Source organism: Palaemon carinicauda, chromosome 1, assembly GCF_036898095.1.
Source record: "Palaemon carinicauda isolate YSFRI2023 chromosome 1, ASM3689809v2, whole genome shotgun sequence".
NCBI lineage: Eukaryota > Metazoa > Arthropoda > Malacostraca > Decapoda > Palaemonidae > Palaemon > Palaemon carinicauda.
The window spans coordinates 198,748,659-198,770,965 of record NC_090725.1 but is presented as its reverse complement, the minus strand read 5'-3'; the positions used below and the strand labels follow the sequence as shown (position 1 = coordinate 198,770,965).

The window sequence follows — 22,307 nt, the reverse complement described above, 5'->3', positions numbered from 1 at the left end:
AAAAGGTGGAAGCTGTTCAGAACTTCGCCAAACCTTTGACTGTCAAAGCACTGTAAGAATTCTTGTGCATGATAACCTATCATTACCGTTTCCTGCCAGCTATTACCGTAACTCTTGCCACCCTCTACTCCTCCCTTAATGGTAGGTCAAAAGACCTTAAGTGGGGTCCCCTCCAAGAAGCGGCCTTCTGCAATACAAAGAATGGCCTATCAACCGTTGCTACTCCTAGTTTTAGTGTTCCATATGCACCTCTCTTTCTTCTCACTGATGTCAGCGACGTTGCTATTGGGGCAGTACACGAGCAGGTGGTCAACGGCTTGCCCTGCCCATTGTCCTTCTTCAGTAAAAACTGTCCGAGGCGGAATTCGTTTACTCTACCTCCAACCGCGAATTGCTGACGATGCACTTGGCTGTCCATCACTTTCGTCACTTCTTGGAAGGTACGTTCTTCATCATTCCCACAGACCACATGCCTCTGGTGCATGCCTTCACTCGAGAGTCCAATGCCTGATATGCCCATCAACGCTGACTTCTAACTGCTGTGGCTGAATACAATTGGACCCTTCATTATGTCCCTGGGAAATGGAATCCCGTTGCTGATGCACTGTCAACAAACACATTGCCTACCATTCATCTGGGATTGGATTACAATGCCTTAGCAGAAGCCCAACGAAAAGATCCAGAATACCAATTATGGAGGACATCCTGCATATTCCTTCGTGGGGGAGACGTCCCTCTCATCAACTCCAACGCCACCCTCCTCTATGATGTCATTACTGGTAGATCTAGAATGTTGATACCTTCTTCCCTGCGCGGAAAGGTGTTTGGTTTCATACATGGCCTTTCACATCCCTTACACTGATCTACTGCACAGCTACTGAAGACAAAGTACATTTTGCAAGGCATTACTAATGATGCTAAGAATTGGGTGCTCACCTGTACTTCATGCCAAACTTCAAAAGTATATTGACACATGGATCCAGGAGTGCAAAAACTTCCTTAACCTCAGTGTTGCTTTGCCCACATTCATGTCAATGTAGTTGGTCCCCTACCCATATTACAAGGATATCGTTACCATCGTCGAACATTCCACTTGTTGGCCTGCGGCCATTCTATAAAAACTGCAACATCTGCCTCATGTACATTTGCCTTACTCTTAGGATGACCAGTGAGATTTGGTATTCCTGTGCATATGTAATGATTAGAATAGTAATATTACATGTTTAAAACAAATGACGTAATATGTCATGTTGGTTGGAAGAGCTGGCCGTGAGATTTGCTATGGTCAACTCAAATTGTGTACAGGATGTAAGATGCTGAGTTGTCATTCTTTCTTAGTGTCAACACATTAACTCTTCGTGTGAAAGTTTGTGACGTCACCGGATGCAGGTGTCTTCCGATTCCGTCACTTATCCAAATTAAAGCAAGTGTACGATTTTTGGGATATCAGTAATTTGTTGAGTTCTTGTCTAAACTTCACCAGAATTGGTCATGTGGACCAACACAGCTTCCTCCAGTGATGGAGATGTTTAACTCAGTTGTTTATATACAATAAAACTTAAAAAACCACCAAGATGTGTTCAATAAACCATCTAAATACATCTGAAAACAACTCATACTCAAATGTGTGCTTAAGACAGTAGCACACCAATAAATGGTGGCAGCGCTTAAACTCAAAGACAGCGGTTATACTCTAAGAATTAGAGAAATATCTTCAAGACTTCAAAAATAAATAGCTGTAAAACCAGAGATATATCTTCAAGACTTCAACATAAAAGCTGTAATACCTGATAAAGATCTTCAAGAACTCAGAACTATCTACAAATATCTACAATTTTGACTGAGTCCAACGAAAATGCTAACACCAACATATGTTAGTATACAAATAGAATCTTCAATCAACATCCTAGGAAACCCAAGGACTGGCATTCAACTATTGCAAAACATATCCAGGAAGACCTACATTCTACAAGAAACTAGAACGAGACATCGCTAACAAAACATCAAGAGAGAGAGAGAGAGAGACGACTCGACTACATATAAAGCTAAGTACAAAGATTTTGTATTCATTTCAGTTTGTGCAGTGAAGTGTAGTTGTCACAAGTCGTTAGTCAAATATTACTGGGGTGAGTGAATTCCTAAACTTTGTTATAAGAAACTCCGAATTCTCATTTAGAATTTTTCTTTCTTTGTGCTAATTCCTTTTTCTTTCATAAACTCTTGGGGGGAAATGTATTGGGATTAGTAACACTGTTGGGGGAATTTTATTATACATATGCGTTTACGCAGTGGGCGTCTGTACTCATATAGATATTTTGATAGGATTGAAAGGGGTCAAAGAGATAGAAAAAAAAAGAATACAGCAGTCATGGCTCCTCCTGTCAGCCCTACCCCTGGACCTAGTGGTGTAGGCCAGGCTAATCCTCCTCCAATTGTGACGCTTGTAAATGCCAGGTCAGCAATCCTTCCTTTTCAAGGCCGTGTCAACGGGTTCTTGCCACAAAATGTGGAGTCATGGATTTCATCCGTTGATGCCCATTTAAATGCCAAACAAATCGTAGATCCTTTTGTACAATTACAAGAAGCTAAAAGTTTTATAGATTTTTCTAAGGGGGATGCGAGTGCGTATTTAAGAGGTGTTTCATTTCAGGAAGCAGTTACTTGGGATGATTTCAAAGTTAGGTTACGCGCGATCTATGGGGGTGAAGAAGCTTTGGATGTGGTGTTAACGTTACGAAATACACTTAATCAAGCCACTATGAATCGGCTTAATGTTGTTGAGAGAGCAGCTCTCATAGCTGATAGGCTTAACGAATATCAGGACATTTTAGGTAATTCCACTTGGGTTACTAACGATAATATCTCCGTGAAAGATTTTTTACGATTAATGTATTTAACTTGCATGACACTTATGTTGCCTGAAGCTTTAGTGCGGTGCTTTGATAAGAAGTTAATGCCTGCAAGTACGGAATTGGATGTCTATAAACAGATAAAGAAGCACATGTCCAAGTGTCCAGATCTCGATCCCGTGTTAACTCAAGTTTTTGCTAAGAATGAAACAAAACCACAAACAGTGAACGTAATTAATAATCCAGTAGCGGGAGTGACGTGTTACAACTGCAAACGTCAAGGTCACATAAGCGCAGACTGTAGAACGAAATTTTGTTCAGTTCACAACACAGGATCACATTCTTATAGTCAATGTTACGCGCGTAAGACACAACAATATCCTAGAAATACACAGTCAATTCCACAGTCAGTTCCATATGGAAATAAAAAGAAAAATCCTCATTTTAACAATAAGAAGAAACAACAAAATGTCAATGCAGTTCAGAGTCCGAAACAAACAAACACTTCTTCAAATATCGCTGAGCCTGGGCCGTCAAACCAGACCTCGCAAAGTCAGCCTAATTTTCAGAATGTGCAGAACAAAGCAAATACCACATAGTTAACTCTAGAGGGGAAGAGAGTGATGTTGGGTCAAGGTCATTTATGTCAACATCAATAGTATTGAATAATCAATTTAATGTTTTATCAGATAAATGTGAGACAATAGATTTTCCTATGAAACACACGGCCGAATTAAGTAAAACAGTGCATGCTCCCGTAGATTTGCAACGAATTCATACAATAATAAGCCAAAATGAGTTACGGCCAACCTTATATGCTGTAAATTTAGAACACAAATCCTTTACGTTATTTTTTGACTCTGGTAGTCCACGTAATATTATGGATTTGAAGACGCATCATTTGTTGTTTTCGAACTTTCCGATTGAAAAATCAGGAATCAGACTTTCAGGTATAGGAAATAATGAATTAAACGTCATAGGCATAACTCATATTCAGTTCAGAGTCGGTAATCGCACGTTTGCCGATACATTTGTTGTTGTGAAAAACATTAATATGTATCCAGCTGTAATTATAGGATACCCATCTATGGGAAATCAAAACATTATCTTAGCTCCTGCAAAGCACGGCGTGTATATCAAAGGGAAATTCTATAAGTCTTCTAATACTTTAAAGTCTGTTTTGGATAATAAGGAGACGACAAATGTAACCGTAACGTACGTTGAAGAACCAATAACTTGTCTCACTAATAAAGAAATAATACACGCGACCCAGCAGAATTCTCGTTCACCCGTAATATCATCTTGCACGCAATATATCGAACCAAACATACCTTCGAATTTAATAGTGCAAATAAAGAAAACACTACCGGGATCTGAAATATTAATCCTTTCCGATACTTTGAAAACCAACGGATTGTCTGTCACACAAGCTATTTATACAGTAGGCTCACATCAGCAATGTAATATCGAAGTCTGTAATCATTTAAATAACACTTTAGTAATTCACAAAAATCAACATATCTTGGATGTAGAAGTTTATAAACATCGTATTCTTACCGTTGCTGAAATCAATCACTCTCAATCAGTTGCGGATGAATCCCTTTTACGATCTATTGAAAATAAAATCAGTAAGGACATTCAAGACGAAGAAATTCAGCAGAAAATTTTTGAACTTTTAAATAAATATACAGATGTCTTTTCCACTACGGATGGATCCTTAGGGAAAACAGATGTGATCGAGCATCAAATAAGGTTAAAAGACAAACAGAAAATTATATATGTACCCTCGTACAGACTCCCTATGAAATTCCAGAATGAAATAAATGATGAAGTAGGTAAAATGTTAGAGGAAGGAGTCATTAGAAAATCAAATAGCCCTTATAATTTTCCTTTAATAGTTGTACCGAAAAAAGATCGAACATGGCGTATCTGTGTCGACTTTCGTCGTCTAAACGAGGAAACGATCCCTGATCGATTCCCAGTGCCATGTACTGACGATATTTTGTCTTTGTTAGGTCAGAATAAATATTTTACCAGTTTGGACTTACTTAAAGGCTTTCACCAGATATCATTAGAAGAAGATAGTATCCCATACACAGCCTTCAGCACAGCCAGGGGACATTATGAATTTTTACGGATGCCTTTTGGTTTACGTTGTGCTCCTATAACATTTACAAGAATGATTAACATAGTGTTTGGAGACTTGTTAGGGGATATATTGCATGCCTATATGGATGATCTTGTAATCTTTTCCAACACCTTAGAAGAACATCTACGTAAGTTAGAACTAGTACTACAGAGATTAAGACAACATAACTTAAGGGTAAAGATTAGTAAGTGTGAATTTTTCAAAACAGAATTAGTATATTTGGGTTTCATGGTGTCAAGCCAAGGTCTTAAAGTAGTCCATGATAAGGTGTCGGCTATACGTAATTTTCCCATACCTACTAATGTCAAGGGAATACAGCAATTTCTGGGTTGTAGTGGATATTACAGGCGTTTTATACGCAACTATTCAATAATAGCCGCTCCTTTAACTGATCTTACGAAGAAGGGCGTAGATTTCATATGGTCTGAGCAACATCAACAGGCGTTTAATACTTTGAAAGATGAACTGTGTAGTTCTCCTATCTTAAAATTTCCTGACTTCGGTAAGGAATTCTTCATTGCAACAGACGCCTCAGACTTAGGAGTGGGAGGGGTATTGCTTCAGCAATATGATAAACAGTTTTTCCCGATAGCTTTCTATTCTCGAAAATTGAGAACTTCCGAAAGTAAATATGCAGTAATAGACAAGGAAGGACTAGCTATTGTTAATTCGCTAGTGCATTTTAAGTTCATAATTTACGGTTATCCCGTTAAGGTTCTTACTGACCATAAACCACTAACAGAGTTCTTTAAAGGCTTCAATCACAGCCCTAAACGAACTCGGTGGCATTTAATCATTCAAGATTTTGGCGCAAGAATCGGGTATTTACCTGGGAAAGCAAATATCATTGCGGATGCATTATCACGCAACCCCGTGTCATCTTGTACGGAGTCTTTAGCTGAATTAATAGATATATCAACATCCATGCCTATTGTAAAAACAATATCTGAACAAGAAGATTTAGGCTGGAGTGCTGAATTGTTACAGACTGAGCAAAGAAAAGATCAGAAAATAGAAACAATTATAAATGCTTTGAAAGGCAATCATAAAGAAAAAGAATATATAAAGTATAAGCAGCAGAATTATGTAATCAAAGATAATATTCTGTGTAGGACTGTGACAAGGAAAACCCGCAATACACCACATGTAACTAACGACCAGGTAGTAGTACCAAACTCACTTGTTTCCACTGTCCTGAATTGGTTGCATTCAAATCCATTACATGGACACCCTGGGTTCTCATTAATGTCACAGAAAGCCAAATCATTGTTTTATTGGCATACAATGCTTACAGATATAAAAAGACACATAGCTAATTGTCGCACATGTCAGGAAAACAAAGGGCATACGAAAACACCTGTTAGCTTAGGAACTTATCCTGTTCCCAATCAACCCTTTGAAAGAATACATTTAGATTTGTTAACAGGATTTTACGAGTCAGACAGAGGGAATAAGCACCTCTTAGTAATTATAGATGCTTTAACTCGATATACAGAACTAATAGCGCTTAAAACTAAAACTGCGATTGAATGCGCTAGGAAGTTTTACGAGTGTTACATTTGTAAACATGGAATTCCACACATGATAATCTCAGACTCGGGTGGTGAATTTAATAATCACTTTCTTACCTCATTGTGTGAATTCCTCAAAATAAAGAAGATCAATACCATGATATATCACCCAGAGTCGAATGGGCTAGTGGAAAGAGCAAATAGGAAGATATTAAATATATTAAGGGTAACACTAGGGGGATCAGACCCCAACTGGGATATTGCAATACCGGCGGCACTGAGTACTCTGAATCATTCATATCATATATCAATTAAAATGTCACCGCATGAAGCATTGTATGGTACCCCAGTTAGAACACCTTTCCATGTATTAACGCCTACAACTAATCTATCAAATCCTTTAAAAGAATGTATAAATGCAAGTATAAGTCGATATGATATCCTTCGAAAGAATTTAGAAGAATCACAAATCATAATGAAAAGGAATCATGATAAAATAGCGAAACCAACTAAAACATATACCGTGGGTGATAACATCTATATTCAAATCAATGTCAGAAAAGGGCTCAACTATAAACTAACACCTAAGTTTGAAGGCCCATTTAACATTTTGGAAATATTAACGGCCAATAGGTTTAGAATTCAAAATGTAGCCCAACCCACGGATGAGAGAATAGTACCATTGTCTCACATAAGAAATTAAAAAGAAGTGAGGAAAAATTTTAATTTCAATTTAAAAGTTTTCTTTTTAATACAGGAGTAATTACATATGTTTTTTCTCGTTACAGGTTTCCAAGATGAATTTTTTGTTGTTGGGAGTGATATTGTTCGCTCAGACATTTTTTTCGTATGGGATGAGTTCTAAGACTAAGAATATATATTTTAAATATGGAAATATAGTTGAAAGACAAGAAGACATTTTTATTACATCAACCAACGTAATTGTCGAAGTGCATATGCAAGCAATTTTTCTTCAAGAGAATGATGTCACTAGCTTAAGAACCGCCATTTCAAGGTTTTCTGCATCATTGGATGAGTTGCATAGGAGACATTTTCATTTGACTACTAAGAGTTTGCTTAGCTCAACATTAAAAATTGCAGAGATGCTATCTGATGACTTAAAGAATAAGACTGGAGAGACAGGATCTTTGGCTTATGACCTTTTGATGTGGACTGTAGGACACGAACAAAAAGAAAGACGGAATCCGTTCATTTATGCTGCATTAAGCATCTTTGGGTCTGTTGCAAGTTTAGGTTTAGGACTTTCCAATCGTCTTAAAATTAGTAATCAAAATAAGAAAATTGAGTTCTTGACTCATAAAGATGAATTGATTATGTCAGAACTAAGGGATCAGTTAGCTTCAATCAATAAAATTATGGATTTGTTAAATGAACATTCAGATAATATCGTTCAAATTATGGAAGTACAGGATTTGTTAGCAACATTAACGTATTATGATTCAAAGATAGATCACATACATAACAGAATTGCACATTTCATTGAGAAATCCAAGGATTATGTAGAAGCTATCACGTTAGCAACTAAAGGTGTATTGTCGCCCCATTTGTTGCCTATACGTTACTTAAAATTAGTTCTGGAGAACACTAGGGATAAACTAGGCTATGTTCCTTTGTTAGACGAACATAGGTTAGAATTTTATTACAGCCTAATTACAGTAAACGTAGATAATAACAAGATTAGGATTACAATTCCCTTTGATTCTTCTGATGCCTGGCAATCTTACAGGATATCACCATTTCCGACTTTCATGACGAATCACTCAAATCCAGTAATATCCAGTTTGACAGGACACGTATTGATTTCCCCAGACAAGGAAACATATACGGTCATTAAAGACTTAAATCAATTAACTCACTGTTCAGACGCAATGGATAGAAAAATATGTACAGCTGACTCATTTGAATTCCGTAAAAACTTGATGGATTCATGCGAGTTAGGTATAGTGCTAGACGGTGCTCTCTCCCATACAAGTGAAAATTGTCTGGATAAGCTTTATCCCTTTGACAATAAAGAATTCAATTGCAGACTAAATAATGGCTCGTGGATACGATACGACAAGGACGGCTTCAATATATCATGCCCTGACGGATCCACATCCCACAACCACATCTTCGTCGCAGCAGATGGCTGTATCGGGACTTCCCCGAATTCCATGGTGACTGGCCTACGGACAATCATCAGAGAACGTGCTTACTTCGCGAATTTCACGTGGACCTCTACAACGCCCGCACTTCCTCTCCCCTATAAAGGAAGTGTGGCGAAACACTTAATGAAACTTACCGAAAAGGACCACCTGTCGCCGACTTACAAAGAGATTCTTCACCCCATAATACTGGCTAGTTTGTGTTTCACGGTGATGATATTTATCGCCGTGAACATCCTTGTTTGGCGTAGGTTACGGCACAGCAAGCAGCTACAAAGGAATGAGTTGCATAGCCCTGGCAATACCCCCTATTTAATCCAGTTCAAAGCTGTATGAGTGGCCACCTCATTCGCTAAGGGAGTAATTTGTCGGATTGATGTTTGTATGAAAAGCTGATTAGTACGCTAGTAATATGTAATTAAAGAAATTCTCTACATTTGCATTGTTAAAAATACATTTAAAATAACATTTAAAAAAATAAATAAAATAAAAAAGGATATAAATCATTTTTTCTCTCGGCATCTAATAAAAAATATATAAGCCGGAATGTTAAAAAAGAAAAGAGAAAAAAAAAAAGAAAAATATATAAGATATATAACAGAATCTATGGGCATCTAATAAAATGTATCAGCCCTATATATAAATATATATATATGTACGTACCAGGAATTCGTATTTGTGCACTGAATGTTGAGTATCTTGTTTCTGACAAAGGTAACAATTATTCTTTATCAAGTTACCGAATCATTTGTAAGTCAGAATTTGTTTTGTTTTTTGGTACCATGTAATCATTTGCTAGCAATGTACCATATGTATGATCTTGGTTTTATCATGCATTTTTCTTTTTGCTTTGGTAATATCTTTTTTTGTATGCATTATTGTTATTAGTTTTGGTGTGCCTGTTTGGACATTCGTCCTCAGTTGGATATAGCTAGTTTTGGACAATGAATGATACGTATGTCCAGTCACACCTAATAACCATGTTTCGGCTTGTTGTTAAATTTTTGTAAAAAAAAATTGAGATAGCTGGCCGAGCATATGTAATGATTAGAATAGTAATATTACATGTTTAAAACAAATGACGTAATATGTCATGTTGGTTGGAAGAGCTGGCCGTGAGATTTGCTATGGTCAACTCAAATTGTGTACAGGATGTAAGATGCTGAGTTGTCATTCTTTCTTAGTGTCAACACATTAACTCTTCGTGTGAAAGTTTGTGACGTCACCGGATGCAGGTGTCTTCCGATTCCGTCACTTATCCAAATTAAAGCAAGTGTACGATTTTTGGGATATCAGTAATTTGTTGAGTTCTTGTCTAAACTTCACCAGAATTGGTCATGTGGACCAACACAGCTTCCTCCAGTGATGGAGATGTTTAACTCAGTTGTTTATATACAATAAAACTTAAAAAACCACCAAGATGTGTTCAATAAACCATCTAAATACATCTGAAAACAACTCATACTCAAATGTGTGCTTAAGACAGTAGCACACCAATACATATTACTCCTGACAGGTGTACCACTTTCACCTCTCAATTGTGGACATTATTAGTGAATCTCCTGGGAATTACACTACATTGGAAAACCACCTATAACCCTGCTACTAACAGAATGGTTGAACGCTTTCATTTCACGCTTAAAGCAGATTTGATGTCCCACTGCAAGGACTCCAACTGGTTTACTCAACTTCTCTGAGTCCATTTTGGGACTGAAATGGTATATAGCGACCCGTTAGTCTGCAACCTATTCTAGCAATCTCCATCACCTCTATCCCGTTGTGGGAAAATTATCTCCATGGTGCCAGACTTTCAAACCCCCAGCTAATCAACATATACCAACATTTCTGCCCTCGGCAATGCAGAGTTTCCTGTGTAACGACACTAGCAAGACACTGCTAACACCCCCTTACGAGGACCCTTTCTTTGTGATCCATTATACGCCGAAAAATTCTTAATTAACATGCGTGGCAAAGAATACTAAGTTTCCACTTACCACTTGACACATGGCCCGCCCACAGCACTCCTCTCAATAGCTGGGCACCCTATTTCACATGTATGGCATTTTTAGGGGGGGGGGGTGGCATGCGTGTTTCTCCCACACTTATACATAGTAATGATATTTTCTTTTTTATTCCATATCTCAATCTACACCTCACTGTTAACAGAACCAGTTTTAGCCTCTCTTTTCATGAATTGACATATATTAATTTTGTGACCTTCTTCCACTGAAAGTCATATATAATAGCCCACTGTCTGTTGAAATCAATTCAATTGCATTCACCTCGCTCTCAGTTACATTCTAACCATTCACTTATTATTATTATTATTATTATTATTATTATTATTATTATTATTATTATTATTATTATTATTATTATTATTATTATTATTACCCCTACCAAGGAGATTATATTTTCGAATAGGTTTCTTTATTTATTTTTCTATTTGTCCGTATGTCTGTCTGTGGACAGGATTACGTCAAAACTACTCAATGGATCATGATCAAGTTTTTATCGAAGATAGACCGTAGATTATGGACGACCCCATTAAATTTTGGAGATGATCCGGATCTGGATCCGGATTCTAGATCCAGATTTTCTGCTTTCATTATTTATAGATAACGTTAAAAAAAAGCTGACAGATTTTAGAAATTTTTTTTACCATGCATAGATATCGGGCTATCCACAACTCCTTCAATTTTTGGAGATGATACGGTACCGGATCCAGAAACTAGATTCGGATTTAAATTTTTCAAAATTTTAAAGATTACATCAAAATTAATCAGGATTTCCACCAAATTTCAAAAATAGATGTATACTATACACCGGAAGAGACAATGGCAGTTTGTAGACGAAACGGATCAAGATCATGATTCGGGATCAACATTTTGTTTTTTCACCATTTACTGAACAGTTAGCATGCGTAAAGTGGGATGCGATGTCTGTATACTTTAGTTAAATGTTAGCAATATTCATTGGTGGAGGTCTGAAATCTCTGATTGCTCTTATTATTATTATTATTATTATTATTATTATTATTATTATTATTATTATTATTATTATTATAACAGAAGCAAAGAGCAACTAAAGTAAAATACTTTATGAACAGTAACAACATTAAAAAAAGTTCTTTCATATATAAACTATAAAAAAATTCAATAAAATTAAGAGGTTGGGAAATAAGATAGAATAGTGTGCCTGAGTATACTATCAAGCAAGAGAACTCTACCCCTAAACAGTGGAAGACCATAGTACAGAAGCCGACTCTATCTTAGACTAGAGAACAATGGTTTGATTTTGGAGTGTGCTTCTCCTAAAAGAGCTGCTTACTATCGCTAAAGAGTTTATTCTACCCTTACCAAAAGGAAAGTAGCAACTGCACAAGTACAGTGCAGTAGCTAACCCCTTGAGCATAAAACAATTGTTTGGCAATCTCTAGTGATGTTAGGTGTATGAGGAGAGAAGAGAATCTAGGAAGATTAGGCTAGACTATTCAGCGTATGTGTAAGCAAAGGAAAAATGAGCCGTAACCAGAGAAAGAGATCCATATAGTACTGTCTAGTCAGAGGTAGTATCTTAATGAGTGGCTGGTGCCCTGCCCAACCTACTGCCTCAGCTACTTCAGAAATCATGTGGCCTATGCCCACCACTCCTCTTGGATTTTCTATATTCTTAAGGACAAAGCTTTACTATTACCTCATGGATGAAGCAAAGGTTTATGTCATGTACATAAGGGAGAAGCTGCAGCGGCTGTGTGCATATCCAAGGAGTGGTTGAAATGTGATTGAAATTACGCCACATCAGGGGATTATCATGTGAATAAGGATTTTTGGTTTACCCCCGATGAGGATGTTTTGGTAAGGAACATGAGGTATTTCTTGTCTTTTTCAGCAACAATGTCACATAAGCATTTTGAGGTGAATGGGAATTACTTTCACATGTTCAGCTGGTAGTCTATACTGAAGGATAAAAAACACAATTTGACTGTCATTTGCTCTGTAATGCAATACATCAAGGAAAAATGCCGGAGTCTGAATACTGCAAAAACATCTGTCACTCGACAAAATAATGTTGAAATGGAAAGAGAATCTCTCAATCAAGGTACATAACTCGACGAAACCTGAGAAGTACAACTTAAACTTTTAATTTCTATGCCAGGCTCATTTAGGTAATTTCCTTGATTTTATTATTTACTGTGGTGTTTTTGTCTCATTATGACATTGCTTTCCGACTCATAGATCAGCAAATAAAAGATGCTTATCATATCTTTATAGATAACTTTCAGAATTTTATCACCTTCACACAAGAGCTTTATGACAATGACACTCGTAGTGACACTATCTGCCTTATGAGTAATGCACCAAGCTACCTGAAGTCAATGGTAACTAATTGATCCTATTCTCATAAGGAGATGACATTCAGGAAGAAAGGCAACACCACTGTCATGCACGGGCAGGACATTAGGCTAGTCAGTCTGCTTAGTAATGCATACAATTCAGCTTCGAACAGTTTGTATACAAATAGAGGGTCAGATAGAGGGAGAAGGGCAAGTCTCTTTAAAACAAATTGAACAATGTGGATTTCTTGTAATTTGTGTGTAATTCTTTTTTTTTGCTTTAATATATATATATATATATATATATATATATATATATATATATATATATATATATATATATATATATATATATATATATATATATATATATATATATATATATATAATATACAAACAAACACACACACGTGTATATATATATATATATATATATATATATATATATATATATATATATATATATATATATATATATATATATATATATATATATATATATATATATATATATATATATATATATATATATATATACATACACAAACACACACACACACGTATATATATATATATATATATATATATATATATATATATATATATATATATATATATATATATATATATATATATATATATATACTGTATATATATAAATACATAATATTGAACTTACCTCGTTGTTCATGAAGCAGTATAGAAGTGCAACAAAAAATCCCTGATAAGCTGTGAGAAAAGTGGAGACGTAAGTCCAGACTGCAAATTTCAATGGACTACTCTCGAGAGGGGAATGCACAATCTGGAGGGTGTTTGTGATACCCAGCAAAGGCAAAAGGACGATGGCGGCTCGCGCTGCTTTCCTGAGAAAGGAGAGGAAGCTTGCGTTTGAACTGTAGTCTATTAATTTACTTTATCTCTCTTCTCGCTTTACATGAAAACACATGCATGTGTCATAAGCTAAAATTAAAAAATTAACATTCTCTCTCTCTCTCTCTCTCTCTCTCTCTCTCTCTCTCTCTCTCTCTCTCTCTATCAGACACTGATACAATATATATGCGTATATATATATATATATATATATATATATATATATATATATATATATATATATATATATATATATATATATATATATATATATATATATATATATATATATATATATATATATATATATATATATATATTTATATATATATATATATATATATATATATATATATATATATATATATATATATGTGTGTGTGTGTGTGTGTGTGTGTATGTATGTTTGTGTACGTTTTTATGTGCATTTGTGTATGCATTGGTTCATTGAATCACAATTAATCTAAAAGGTGAGCTGCCAGAAATGGAATGTAATCGTTTTGCTAAAAGTTTGGTTTGGAAGAGATAGTAAACTATAAATAGCAAACCCTCACTCACTCACAGAAAGCACACACATACACACACACACACACTCACACACACAGGGCATGAAGAGCAGTGAAGAAAACATGTTGAATCGAGACTCGATACAATGTTATTAGGGACTGATGACATTTCAATTGTCATGAAGTAATAAATTCAATAAACTAATTCAATGAATTAATCTTGAAATTAAGCATCAGCTTATTACATAGATAATTAGTATTACTAAATAGGAATGATTTCCATTTGTATTTGTCATATAAGCATTGTACAAACGAGCTACAAGCGAGGGGTGTGCTCTACAACGCTCACAGTGCCACACGCAGGTGATGTTCGCATGCCATCATTCTCTATATCCTCCCAACTTTGATCGGCTAGGAAGAGACTGATTAAGTTTGAACCGTAATTAACCGGGTATTAAGTTTAAAATGGAAAATGTTCACTGAATAGTCTGATAGTTCTGGAATTCATGGTGATAAATTAATGTACTTAGGATGGTAATACGACATCTAATAACAGGTTGAGCAAACATTCTTCAAACTAGTCAAGTTACATAATGCAGTAATTATACTGATGATAATAATACAATGTCTAATATAATATCAGGTCGATCGAGCATTCTATGACATTGGAAATGTTAAGCATTAGATGGAAAATCATAGTCTTCATGCCATTTGGGCGTTTTGACAGTCCTGGATGGCCGGCCCGCGGCGAGACCAATTGGTGGGATGGGATTTGCTAGCGGTGTTGGAGCGGCTGGCGTTGAAGGCCTGACACAACTTGGTGTTGCTGGTGGGGCCAGTGGAGTTTGGTCGGTCGGTGTTGTGGGTATAAGTTGGCGAGTGTGGTTGGTCGGCTTTACAGGCGTGAGTGGGGGAGGTGTATCGACTGATGTTGGGTAATGTCGATCAGCCAGCGGTTCAAGGTTGGCCAGCTGGCAAGTCCAGGGTGTTGGTATGCATTGGTTAGTCTCCTTCGGCTTGGTCGGGGCCACGCTTGCGGGTGGTTGATGGGGTAAGCCACGGGTTATATTATATGATCCTGTCGGGGTCATAAGCGGTGTGAATTTTCGCAGGAATTTCCGTCTACGCAGTGATACTCGGCCTGAGCCATCAACCTTTACCACGTACTGGTCGCATTGCCTCACCTCGACGACCGTCCCGGTCCTGTCCCATTTGGTGGGATGTGGGGCGGTCTGATTTTGGATGCGAACATAGTCACCAACCCGTAGGGGTGGCAGAGGGCGAGTGTGTTGTGACCAAGTGTCCATCATACGAAGATGGCGCTTATGTTGTGCATCTTCCCTGGAAGTTAGGGTTTCGCGCCATATGGTGTGGGGGTTGTACTTTCCTGGAAGGATCGGAATGAGATCGCGGATCGGGTGACCAAAGACGCACATGGCTGGGGAGATTCTGGTGACTGGGTCTTTAGCATTCCTGTATTGGAGGACTGCTTTCTGAATGGTGTCTGTGTCCAGGTCTCCATTTGACCCCATGTTGTTAATAATCAGGTGTTTCATCGTTTTCACTCTGATTTCCGCTCTCCTATTGCTGTGTGGAAATACTACTGACGACAGTAGGTGGTGGACACCTTAGTTTCTCAAGAACCCGCGTGTTTTGGTTTCTGTGAATTCTGGCCCACCATCGCTGACAAGTTCCTCAGGAATTCCGTACGTGACGAATGCAAGGCGCAGGTTGTTAATTAGTCCTTTGGCACCACAGGTAGACTTTGATATAAATGACCAGTTTGAGTATCAGTCTACAATCACCAGGCAGTGTGAGCCCTTGTGAGTGAAGTAGTCGGCACACATCTACTGGAATGGATGACCGGCAAGACGGGTGGGATAAGGGGGGCGTATGGTTGGGAGTGGGCCATGTGGTGGCAATCCTCGCAGTTATCTTTAGCACCTGTATGTCTGCCGTACGGCCTGGCCAGTACACTGAGGCCTCTGCACGAGCAGTTATCATGGAAGCGCCCTGATATACCTTGTGTAACGCAGATAGGACACCCTGGCGCAAGCACTTGGGCACAATAACACGATCTTTGAACAATGCGACACCGCCGAAGGTGGTGAGCTTGTTCTGTAGGTGGTAATATGCACGTAGGTGTTGCGGCATGTCATCTTTTGATCTCAGGAACCCATGTTCGAGGAGCTCTTTGAGCAGAGAAGGGCGGGATCGCTTGCTGTAGATTCCCGTACACGGTCTCAGGTGACCGCGGGAAGGAAATCTAGTGCTGGGAGGTACGTGGGCTCTTCAATCGTTCATGTGTCATAGTCCCTCATGTGAATGCTGGCATGGATATCATGATGGACCGACGGTATGGAGTGGTTGCAGACTAATGCATTGTCATCGGGTAGATACAGTTTTTCTGGGTTGGTGTCGCCTCTTGGTTGATGTGAAATGGCGTCGGCGGCTATGTTGCACATTCCTGGCACGTGTACGATGCGGAAGCGGTAGCGCAGTGTCCTTTCCTTTAGGTCACGCAGGCCGGGATTCAGGATGTCATCCAGGGATCGGTTCCCCAACACCTTTAATAATGGCTTGTGATCTACCGGAATGACCATGTTTGAGCAGCCAAGGACAAAGTAACGAGATTTGTTAAGGGCATCAGCTACTGCCAGGGCTTCCCCTTCTATCCCGGCATACCTAGATTTGGCTGGGTGCGTGAAGCGACTTCTGACTATGGTCACCTTCTAACCGTCGCGGCAGCAGAATGGCTTGTCTGTTGGGCATTGACAAGGATTTTGAAACAGCCAGTACCCGATCCCCTCTTAAGACCAGTCGATCACAAGGCATGTTGGCTTAGTTTTGTCGAAGATGTGCACCCGGTGGGTAATTTCATCCACAATGGCCTCTGTAGATGCTTGGAATGCGCCTTCAAGAACTTCAGCCCACGTAAATCCCTTGCTGGGTTTCAGTAGCTCGCGGAATGTGAGCATGCGCTCAGCCATACTGAAAGCATAGGACTCTTGGTTTACTAGGCAAAACCACGATCGAGCGTCGGTAATGTTCTTCGGGCGTGGGAAGTCTGATATTGCCTGGAGGTATTTTGCACACGGGCGCACACTGTCTATTGAGACGGTGAAGCCAGTGAATTCTACCTCGCGACAGCCACACAAAAATTTGTCGGGATTGGGGGTGATGCCGTTTCTCCCACAGACGTTGAGCTAGGTGGCTGCCTGGTAGAACCTTTCCTCAATAGTGTCAGCCTACAGTAATGTGTCATCAACGTATTTCGTCATGTCACGGACGTCGGATTCTATCTCATTGTATCGCCTTGAGTAACCATCACCAGATGTGAGGCGATAGAGTATCGATATCTGCCCCAGGGTGTGATAAAGGTGGTTATGTGGCAGTCATCCTTGTACTGTGGTACCTATTCCGGGCATTGAACACTGTTTTTACTTTTCCCTGGTGGGACACAACGGGCCTGATAAAAGGGTGATTGGGTGTGGTGTGTTTCGAGAGTAGCATGAGCATTGAGGGCCTGAAGGTAAACCTTCCTCCTAGGCTTGCCCATCTTCTTGGCACAGAATACCATTCTGTGGCACCATGTCACCGGTTCCCCTACTGGCACTAGCTCGATAACTCCAATTTTGATTTCTTGGTCCAGACCCGCTTTCACGGTTCCTTGCCAGTGTAACGCTACTGGAATGGACGATGGGCTTAACATCTGGGTCGACCATCAAGCGCATCGGTGGGCCCGCCATCATGGGGAGAGGCTGGTGGATGCATGTGTTGAATGTGCTGGAGGCATAAAGTTCTTTCAGGTATTGTTGCATGGCCTCCCTGTTATCTTCTGTGGCTGGCATGGGCATACACATAGGTTTAGGTGAGGGCGCGGTGCGCTGTGGACAATTGCATTGAGATGTCAGGCCATTGTCGCATGTATCATTTACCAGTGTAAAATTGTCTGTGGTTGCCACACTGCACGACATCTCACCCAATGTGGGGAAATCCTTGGAGAGTATGCCAAGATCGATGCAGGTGCTGCGTGATAAGAGCACCCTGTTGGTCAAGTCTGTGATGTTCACTATTTGCCAAGATTCTGTTTGCGGATCTCAGGTGCGCATTCCGCAGAATCGGATGGTTGTCGCCCCCGAAGATCCGGATATCTTGCTTATTCGCCGCCTTCATTCTCATCAAGACCGGGAGCAGGTCTGCGGTCGTCTGGCCCATCTGCTAGATAACGTTAACACCGACCAGACAACTTTGGCAACCGTTGTTGGCTATGTCATGGAGTATTGCGGGTCTTGCGCGCTTGACCGGTCTGAATCTCAGAGTAAGGTAATCCCCTGCAGGGATGCTGAGTCAGAGGTTTATTAAGGGCTGCGGTCGGGAGCTCTGCCTAAGCCATTTGTCGCACATGTTGTCATACAGGTGGTGATCTATTGCTGGCAACTGTTCAACGTCGATCGTTTGGATGTCTGACATGGCACACAACTATACGAATGCTGCCGTCTGTACATTGCATGCGTCTGTGTGAGCAAATTCGGCCGCCGATTTACTGCGCCACATTTGTTCTATGTAGTTATCGTGATTACAGTTACGGCACTTTTTACCGTAAGCCAGGCACTCTGTCTTCCTGATTTGCCAGGGCGCATTCTTGCCATAACCTTTCTCACCACAGTACCCGCAAATAGCTTGTATGGCACCGTCACTTGCATCCATCTGATGCACATCACCCCTGTTTACCGCGTTTTGGCACCTGATGCGGCGATAGGAGCTGGTGTCAGCCTCCGTGCTATGAAATTAGGTGTCCAGCAATCGGACGCTGACTGCTTTCCCGACTCTTTCACTTTAATGAACCTTTAATGTTCCTTCAGCAACATCTCCTGCTGCTGGTCGCTGAGTAGATCCAGCTGGGCCCTGGGCATGAGTCGTCGTGTGTGGGTTCAGGAGCACAGTGGTAATGATGGGATCTGTGGATGCCTCAGTTCGATAGGTGCGGCCATTTTTCTGCTTAGCACTGTGAATGAACTACTTGGGAATTACTCATAGTGTGAGTCACTTTAATGACTGTAAACCATTTGGGTACTACTGACAGAGCCTCTTTTAAGTCCTTTTTAGCTGAATTCATATTCTCCACAGGTTTGCGGGTTTGCTCATATCATTATGTAGGGACACACAATCAGGTAGATCTAGTAACACACTCAACTTTAATACACAGTGACATTGTTCTTGACACTTTTGGGTTACGTTAGATTTAAGTCCGTTCACTTCTGCTACGGGCCACGTTTTGTTTACCATCAGCTGCTGGTCTCTCCTAACCATACGTCGGCTCACCTGCTACTTATCCAATGACTTCTCGCTTGGATCCCTTGTACATAAATAGAACGATTTCCCTTTGTATTTGGCATGAAAACAATGTACAAACGAGCTACAAAAAAGGGGTACGCTCTACAACTCTCACAGTGTCACGTACAGGTGACGTTCGAGTCATTGTTCTCTAATTACTGAAACAAGATGATGCGTAACACTTTTCAACTTTGAAGAAAATACCCTTTGTCACCTTGTAAGCCAGGAAACGGATTTTGTACCAAATCCTCATATTTTTGCTAAATCTTCTTCAATGTATTTGAAAATCAGTAATGTTATTTGATTCTTATGACAAGGTATTCCTCATTAATATCAATTCCTACATTTTCTTATTTCTTCTAGGCATGCTGTGAGTAATTCAAGAGAGATGGGGTCTCCCTGCCTAACTCCTTTATCAAACGGAATTTCTTGACTGTCTTTATGTAGTTTTAGGATTGCAGTACTTCCTGTATAGGAATCGTCATATGTTCTAACATAAGATTATTCTATTCCTTGTTTTTGAAAGGTTTTATTTACTGCTGAAGTTTATTTTTACAAAATCAAAAACTTTCTCATAGTCTATAAATGCCATAGAGGTTTTTTCATAGCCGGTTTATTTTTCTATTAGCTGGTTAATTACATGGACATGGTCTGTTGTTGAATACCCACTTCTAATGTCTGCCTGCTCTCATGGTTGATTAAAGTTTAGCTGTTTTTCTGTTCACCCTAATATAATCTTATTTTTTGGGTTCAGGCCATGTCGTCCTGTTGGAAGTTCCTAAAGGGTAGCTTACTAGGGTATATTTGACTACATTGATATTCCCAGAGAATTTTACCTTAAGGTATCCAGAATTCTAACTCCTGGAGCGAATATCCCTGAATAAATCTAACAGGGATATCGCATAATATCAGAGGACGTATTCTTGACACGTCGCATAGCTATCTTCACCCCGAACAGTATTAACGCTTCGAGGGGTTACAGTGACAAGAATCCGAAACGAGAATGAAAAGAGAGCTGCTCATAAGGAATCTCTCCTATTCCGTTACCAGTGTGTATCTGATGAAGGCGGTAGCACCCTCTTTATTCCTTTTCGTGTAGCTCTACTACTCGTTGTTTTCCCTTGTGTTCTCTCGTTATTTTAGATATAATTCAACATTATGATGCCTTCCCCGGTCTCATCTGCCCCTGGAAAGTTGAGTATTATCTTTACTTTGTATAAATGTAAGCTCTTGTCGTTTTGAATTAAATCAAAAGTGATATTAACGTAAACAAGAGCTGTTACCTACCGGAGGCATCCTGGATGCTGTCGCTCGCTATATATGGGTCATTTAGTTAGCTAGAGCGACGTTCCCGGTTTATTATGCTTTAATAATTTAGCTATTTAGCTCCTCTAGGAATGCTTATATGATGCCGTTAGTTTTTAGTTCGGCAATTTAGGTAACCGTTCTCGTCCTTCGCGAGGCTTAGTAGCATAGGCGTTTGGCCCTAGTACTTTCATGCATGATGTAAGTTTTTCTGAGTGTTATGTTATTGAAGCTATAGGCAAATATTTCATACATGTAAGATAATGTTGAATTTTCTTTCCAAGATTGTATATGAGAGAGTTTCGGTGATTTATGCAATCGATTCTCACCGCACCTAGGCTAGTAGCCTATGGTACTGTAGTATACTTTCGCACATCCCAATTGTTCTTTTCTCCTTCGGAGACTAAGTTCAATCCCTCTTTCCCTCTGAGTAAGCCTTAGGCTTAATCCCAGTGGTTCTATCTGAATAATATTCAGGTATAACTATACTAGGATATATCTGTCCTGACCTGATAATCAGAGTGACTGGTTTTTTGGGTTTTGACAGAACATCAGAGTTTCTAGTCTGTGGTCTGCTTCTTCCCAGCATAGAGAATGAGTTTCCTTTGCTAGGTTAGGGGCGGACACAAGAAGCTTTGCTTCCCTAGTCCACGTCTGAAGGATTCTGTACGATGATTCCTTCCTCTAGTGGTCTAGCAGACTGTCCTGTGTTGTTTTTCTCGGGCTGGAGAATGAGTTTTCTCCATTGCCTGATGAAATAACATCACCTAACTTTGTTCTGGTTGGGAGGAGGATAGCAAGTATTGCCTGTCTTCCTCCCTAATAGACAACTCTAGGTTAGGATGAGCTTCCCTAACTGCTGAGTGTGTCTCTTGCTAGAACGAAGTTTATAGGACCCTTATCCCTTCCCTCCCCCTTTTTCTCTTTCTTAGAGATGGACTAGCCATTGCATCTTTGGCCGCAGTCCTACTTCTGTACCTAGTGTAGGTTAGGATGGAGGACCGGCTCAGCTCTCTGCCGGCCGGCAATTACGTGACGGCTGGCAGAGACCCTTTCTTTTGCAGAGTGAACCCCAGACCTCCCTTGGTCTCCCTTCCATGTCCGCCGGTAGAGTCCGACAGGCTATGGATTCCTTGGAAGCCTGAAAGCTACATTCTCCCCTTCCATATGTTCACTCTTTCTAGATGGAAGGTCGTATGGCAATGCCGCCTTATAACCTTACATCCATACTGATTCTCTGTCTAGTGTGTTGTACCCCTAGCCCGTGGAGGTTCTCTGG

The 22,307-nt window shown here is 39.5% G+C and overlaps 1 protein-coding gene and 1 long non-coding RNA gene across 3 annotated transcripts in view; one reads left to right on the top strand and one right to left on the bottom strand.

Moving 5' to 3' along the window:
- Window positions 1-22,307, bottom strand: part of LOC137643931 (PDF receptor-like) — a 546,960-nt gene that overhangs the window by 95,124 nt on the left and 429,529 nt on the right. For both annotated transcript variants that reach the window (XM_068376700.1, XM_068376708.1), the window contains one exon: window positions 13,690-13,873. In XM_068376700.1, the coding sequence (XP_068232801.1) occupies window positions 13,690-13,873 (184 nt within the window). The remainder of the gene's footprint in view (window positions 1-13,689; window positions 13,874-22,307) is intronic.
- On the top strand, window positions 2,065-8,847 carry LOC137643925 (uncharacterized). The gene is made up of 2 exons (XR_011045095.1): window positions 2,065-2,126; window positions 8,557-8,847. It is a non-coding gene; the product is annotated as an uncharacterized lncRNA (long non-coding RNA).